Source organism: Electrophorus electricus, chromosome 10 (genome assembly GCF_041902795.1).
Source record: "Electrophorus electricus isolate QZ-2024a chromosome 10, ASM4190279v1, whole genome shotgun sequence".
Classification (NCBI taxonomy): Eukaryota; Metazoa; Chordata; class Actinopteri; order Gymnotiformes; family Gymnotidae; genus Electrophorus; species Electrophorus electricus.
The window spans coordinates 27888524-27895304 of NC_137506.1; the positions used below are offsets into that span (position 1 = coordinate 27888524).

Below are 6781 nucleotides of genomic sequence, written 5' to 3' on the forward strand. Positions count from 1 at the left end.
ATATTCTTCCAGATGGTGTGGCTCTTGTGCTATAGAGTGGCACCATCGTGTTCTTGCATCAACAATTTCACAAATTTAAAAATAAATCTGTTAAAACGGCGAGCTGTCAGAATACCGATTTTGACCCAAACGCATGGCAATTGCTCGCAGTGTTCAGTACACATTCAATCAGACGTGTTGTCAAAAATATTACACGTATGTTTTCCTATTTTGTAAATTCGAGATTGAAGGAACGAACCACTTCTGCGCTGACGGTGCAAAAGCGTACCACTCCCATCCACTAGGTGGCAGAAAAGGCGTCCGTATAGGACTGGAAAGAAAATAACTCCAGTAAGGTTGTACAAGTTGTTTAGACTTCGTATTAGGGTGGTAGGCCGGCTTCACTGTCTACCTTCGTTTAAGTGCATTTGTTGCTCCAGAATGTTTGCAGTAAGGGGAATATTACGACTTGCACAAAGATTATCAAATGCCACTGCCTCACGACGTGGATGTGCTGGCGCTATTCCTGTGGATGACATCGTAAACGGTCTTACAGATGAACAAATTCAGGTAGCTTGCTGGCTATAATTATGTAGAGTAATAGGTAGCCAGCTAGCTAGATGTGGAATTGGTGTTTTTATTGTGGCAAAGTCCATAGCTAGTATAGGTCTATGATTCGCTGAGTTAACCTAACTATTTAACCTGTCTAACTAGGTACCTAATATAGCTAGACCTAAATTACATACCTCGCATTAGACCCAGGTAGCTAGTTCACATTCCCTTGAGCATACACCGTTACCAAAGTCTGGTAAATAGGTTACGTTTCTGGTTTGCCAGTGTCAATAAATTTCAGATAGAGCAAAAATAGCTCGCTAATTTAGTGTATTGATTTACCATATAGTTAACCTTTCTCTTAAACTTTCCAAGCTGAAGTCTCAATGTGACTTTCCGGCTGACATTTTGACTTTTTGCTAAAATGAACACGGGAATGTTTGCAGAGATTATTAATTTCAGTACAGAGGAGAAATTAACTTGCTAGTTAGCTAGATGGCAATGTGACTGCTTCTGTAGGTAGGTAGCTAGATACTTTTGTTAATTTTAGTGTTAGTGGTGGTCGTGGGCATAAAAGGTTACAGCGGGTTCAGGCTTTCTGTAAGAGGCGGTCAACCGACAGTTTTTTTATTTGATTGGCCGAAAGGCTGGTTCACTTAAGCGTTTCAAATAAGAATAATGAGAACAATTGTATATTTATTTATTTACTGAGAATTAATATGAAAGTTTACTTAAAATTTTACTCTGAAGAGGTTCTGTGATTTATGAACTGTCCCGGGCATTCATTGACTTTCCATATCAATCACTATTGCTTCCTCTTCTGACACTGCTGATTATTTATTTGCACTCATGATTTCAGATATTGAGACTATGACAAGTCAGTCATACATATGTAGAGTAATTAATGTGTAAATTTACATCTTTGAGCAATATGATCAGCCTTCTGGAACATTTCACCGATCACTTCTTTTACATCAGCTCAGACATACAGTAAAGAGATTCTGTCAGGAAAAGCTAGCCCCCTATGCTGATGAAATTGACAAGGCAAACGAGTTCCCACGTATGAGGGTAAGTTACTACACAAGTTTCCTTTTCCTACACTGATAGCTTCTAAAGATTGTATGTTTCTAAAGCTGTATATGAAAACATTGTATTTTGCAAGTAGAAACCTCTAATTTAAAAAAATGCTTCAGGAGTTTTGGAAGGAAGCAGGAGAACTTGGACTCCTTGGCATCACAGCTCCAGGCAAGAGCTTTTTGGTACCATTTTAGGAAAAAAAAAGTGGAAGAACTTTTGTCTGATGGAGTATCTCACAAAGATTCAGGAAAGAGCTGCTGTTGGTTAAGAATTATTTTTAAAATATAGCTGAAAAATATGTAGAATAACTTCAGTTTGTATTCATTATAGAAACCTTTCATTATAGAAAGTGTCCTCTTCATACTTTATTTGTTTTAACACAGTGGAGTATGGAGGCACGGGACTGGGCTATCTTGATCATGTGATTGTGATGGAGGAGATATCTCGCGTATCAGGAGCTATTGCGCTTAGCTATGGCGCACATTCTAACCTTTGTGTCAATCAAATGGTGCGCCATGGCAACCAGAAGCAAAAAGAGAAGTACCTACCAAAGGTAGGAGTTCAAGTTACAAACTCAAAAAGAGATGTCTTTATATAAAATGTATATAATGTAAATACACCCCCCCCCCCCCCCCCATGAAGTTAGGCCACTCGCCATCATTCCTCCTTCTCCCCTATTGAAGTTACTGGAATTGCTGTCATGTTTAGGCTTAGTCATTTAAAGTGGGGACAGATTGTTATTTTCAGAAAGACCTATAAAGGCCTAAAATTTTGTTGCTTGAATTACATGCTAACATTTTTTTGTGTCATTTTTTAATGCAACCAGCTGTTCAAAATTATACTCCCAGGTCCTGTTAATTAAAAAAACCCCAGACACCTCAGCACCTTTAGGAAGCTGTAGTAGCCCATGTAATTTAACTGTAAGTCAAAATTAGACATGCTGAACCTCTGTGTGGTTGTGATCCAGCTGGTTACAGGAGAACATGTGGGTGCCTTGGCAATGAGTGAGTCCAACTCAGGCTCCGATGTAGTGTCCATGAAACTAACTGCAAGGAAAGAGGGTAAGCCGCAGCCCATCTCTTCTGCAGCTCCACTTAGTCTTTTGTTAGAATGCACATCACATTGGAAATCGTCATTACCATTGATCATTTTATGGTATGCATTGTGGCGCATGATTAGATATTAAAGGGGTTTTACCTCCTTTAAATGGTGAATCCTCCTGTAATGTATCTCATCTTTGTAGATTTTTAAATAAACCCTTTTCTGTTGTGAACCAGATTGCTTGACTCATATACTCCCAATTGTTTTTTCTTTCATGTACGGTGCCCTCTAAGGTGACCATTATGTGTTAAATGGTAATAAATTCTGGATTACTAACGGACCAGATGCAGACGTCCTCATCGTGTATGGGAAGACAAACCCAGAGGCAGCCGCCCGCGGCATCACTGCTTTCATTATAGAAAAGGTTAGAGACCTGTATACAGCTTTGAGCTCAACAGGTTTGAGTTATTATTCCACTGAACCATAAAAGTTTTGTTTTGCTGGGCTGCCACGCTCTTAATAACATCCAACACAAGTTAGCAGTACACTTTCATGTGTTTATTTGAATTCTTTAAGAATCTATGTTCTTTCTTAAAGGGAATGCCTGGTTTCAGCACAGCACAGAAGCTGGATAAGTTTGGAATGAGAGGCTCCAACACCTGTGAAATAATCTTTGAGGACTGCAAGGTTCCAGGTGTGCACCCAAGCCAATGATGGCAGCAAAGTGCTGTTGACAACCTGGAATTGCCCTTCTTGGGCTTTGTACGGGTCGTTGTAGTGCATTATTATACATTTTATCATTGATCACAGAGCAGAATATGTTGGGCCCAGTGAACAAAGGCGTGTACGTCTTGATGAGTGGTCTTGATCTAGAGAGGCTGGTGCTTTCAGCTGGACCCATTGGGTAACATATTCACTGTTAAATTACATCAGAATAGACCATTCTGTGTGATTGAACAGTCTCCAGATCATTATGTACATCTTTCTTCTTGTAGCATTATGCAAGCTGTGCTTGACCATGCAATTCCCTATCTGCACATTCGAGAAGCCTTTGGACAAAAGATTGGCCACTTCCAGGTGAGTTCTCATAGATCTTTTTGGCTAGTGTTATAATATAGTTATAATATAAGTTGAATTTTTACAGTGTTGATTTTTTTCTAATGTTTGCATTTACAGTTTATTAATAGCTATATAAATTGTAATTTGCTGCTTTAGATATATGTCCAGATAATTTTCTCTACTAAGCAATGAATTCATGATAAAGTGTTTTGGATCTTCTGAATTAGAACTGAGACCATTGCTTTATTTGTGTGGTCTCCAACACAGAATTAGCTATCTCTCTCACTATTTAATAAATAGGAAATTTACATTTACAGCATTTAGCTGATGCTTTTAGGCAAAGCGATTTACAATTATGAGTGAGTACAATTTGAGCAATTGAGGGTTAAGGGCCTTGCTCAGGGGCCCAACAGTGGCAGTGGTGGGGCTTGAACCCACAATCCTCCAATTACAAGTCAAGTACCACTGAGCTACCACTGCCCACTGTTACCATTAATTGAACTGGGTGTCTACAGTTAGTTCCTTGCAAGACTGAAATTAAAATAGCGTTATATACTGATGGAATGTTCATCACAAGTACCAAAAACCTAGCTTTGGTTTGATCCTTTTGTCAACTTTCTGTTTTTATCATATAGCTTGGTGGTCTTTGGCTTGTCTAGCAACGCTATTTTATATGTAGATGTGGGTTGAAAATGCGATAAACACAAGAATTTCTAATACACTAAACACTTAATTCAGCAGGAACATTTTATGCACTTTGACATCCCTAAATTAGACAATCTCTTTTAATTGAATCTAATAATCACAGTTACAGTAACAGTCGAAATGATTGCAGTTATTCTTTTTGTCATATGAAATGGGGAGAAATTTCGGCTCTTGCAAGAGCAATCCGTATGCGTACAAAAAGAAGGAAAAAGTGAAAAACTAAATAAATAAAAGTGCTCTAAACCTTATTAATTCAGTGGGCATCCATGTGCTGTGGGGACAACTGGACTATGCAATCTCTTGCTGCCTTTTGCCTACCCATTTAAGCTCATGAAAGGCTTTGTAAATTGCTGATGAGGGGGGGTCGGGTGTGTTAGAGCAGACAAAACCCTGCACAGTGCCTGAATCTGCTACAACTGGGATTGAGTGCATTAATTAATGAATTAATTTTATTTATTTATTAACATATGTATATATTTATTGCTCCTGAATGATAATTCTTGACTGCTTTCAATAAATCATGTAGCTCATGCAAGGAAAGATGGCTGACATGTACACTCGGCTTAGTTCATCCCGGCAGTACTTGTACAACGTTGCCCGTGCTTGTGACAAGGGCCACTTCAGTTCCATGGTGAGTGTTTTAAAAAAACAAACCAAAAAAACCAGCTTTTCCTCTTTGCCTATTTTGTTTGTAAACTGATTGCACCCTGGAACTGAGGCATACAGCAGTTCCAGGTGCAGTAGTAGCAGTATTGATTTGCAGTGTTGTTGTAGGACTGTGCTGGGGTAATCCTTTATTGTGCTGAGAATGCAACTCAAGTTGCTTTGGATGGGATTCAGTGCTTGGGTGAGTGCCTTGTAGTTTGTACTGCAGAACTTGTAATGCCAACCTCCCATATACCTTCCATTGCAGCGGTTGTATCTGCATAGGGCAACTATTCTTTCAAGCATTGCAATATTTCAGCTCATAAAGTTTTATCAAAAAACTATAATATGAATGGTTATGTAAAGAGTTCCATTAGTCATTTCTCCTTTGGTAAAATACAATTTGTATCTTAATGCCATTTAAACATGGAGTCATTGTCGCTCACAAATGTATCTGGCACTAAGTAGCCTTTGATTTGCTTGATTGATGAAACATATATGCCGCCTTCAGTCTCTGCCATTAAACTGTTAGGACAAGAACAGTACTGGTCTTCCTCCATACTTTTATATTTGTATCCACAGGTGGAAATGGTTACATTAATGACTACCCAATGGGCCGCTTCCTCAGGGATGCTAAGCTCTATGAGATTGGCGCAGGCACCAGTGAGGTCAGGAGGATGGTCATCGGCAGGTCCTTCAATGCCATGTTTAAGTAGGGCCGCACCTGAGAAGGAAGCTACAAGGTCATCAGTGACTGTGCTCTGAATACTGTGAAGAGATCAAACAGTTGGGTGAATTTGTCTGGTGAATGCTTATTGACTACATGTTATCTATGTAGAATAAAAGTGTTAACCGGGAATTTATAGAACTTTATGGCCTTTCTTAAACAAACCATTATATATATATTTTTTTCATTTTATTCACAGATCATATTTCCAGAAGATTTAGATAAAGGACTCCGTTGGTGTCAGCCAAATGATTTCAGGGTACAGTAGTGGTGGATTACAATTGATAATTTACTAGAATGCATAGCATCAGATTAGGTACAGCTATAGAGTAAATCTACCTAATAAAGTGATCATTCAGTGTTTCTCACCATCCTCATATGGTCAGCATTTTAGTAATTTCTGTTTGTATAGGAGACAAAGACAGAGCACATATTGTCAAAAATATGTTTAAGCCACTCTGGATAAGAGCGTCTGGCAAATTCCATAAATGCAAACGTCTACTGGCTCCTACTAGTAGTTGTCAAAATCCATTTTTTGCTGCATTTTATTATTTTCTCTTTCGCCAATGCCATTTTCTTTATGTAGTTTGGTGACATTAAGTAATTAGGTATGAGGATGTATTCTCCATCCATTAATTCTCTACTGTTTCTCTTGTTGTCATCTTTCTGTGTTTTCACTTTCACTGTATGACATCCTTTCTAAAGTTTAATTTGCTCGCATCTCAGTTCTAATGCTTTACACTAGCACTTTTGCCTTCATTACTCTCTTACCCACCCTAACCAAGCACAGCAGTCTGCTGTGTGTTTATAGATAATGTATAAATTAAACTTCTAGGCAAGCAATTTGCTAAGTAAAAAATCTTGAATTAACGTAAATAATAGATAGAAACAAGTTAAAGGGTATCTTATAAAGTTCGCCAGTAATCCTTTTTTTATGAAACGGATACAATGACATCTTGTTTAAAAATGAATAAAACTTTATTAACCTTCTATATT

The 6781-nt window shown here is 38.2% G+C and overlaps 1 protein-coding gene across 1 annotated transcript; it reads left to right on the forward strand.

The window, feature by feature from the left end:
* Positions 1-315: 315 nt before the first annotated feature.
* On the forward strand, positions 316-6775 carry ivd (isovaleryl-CoA dehydrogenase). The gene is made up of 13 exons (XM_027008902.3): positions 316-549; positions 1510-1599; positions 1725-1776; positions 1992-2161; positions 2576-2669; positions 2943-3073; positions 3247-3343; positions 3460-3553; positions 3645-3726; positions 4940-5044; positions 5188-5260; positions 5641-5844; positions 5985-6775. Exons 1-12 carry the CDS (start codon positions 421-423, stop codon positions 5772-5774), a joined length of 1251 nt encoding a protein of 416 aa, XP_026864703.1. The 5' UTR covers positions 316-420; the 3' UTR covers positions 5775-5844; positions 5985-6775.
* The last annotated feature ends 6 nt before the right edge of the window (positions 6776-6781 follow it).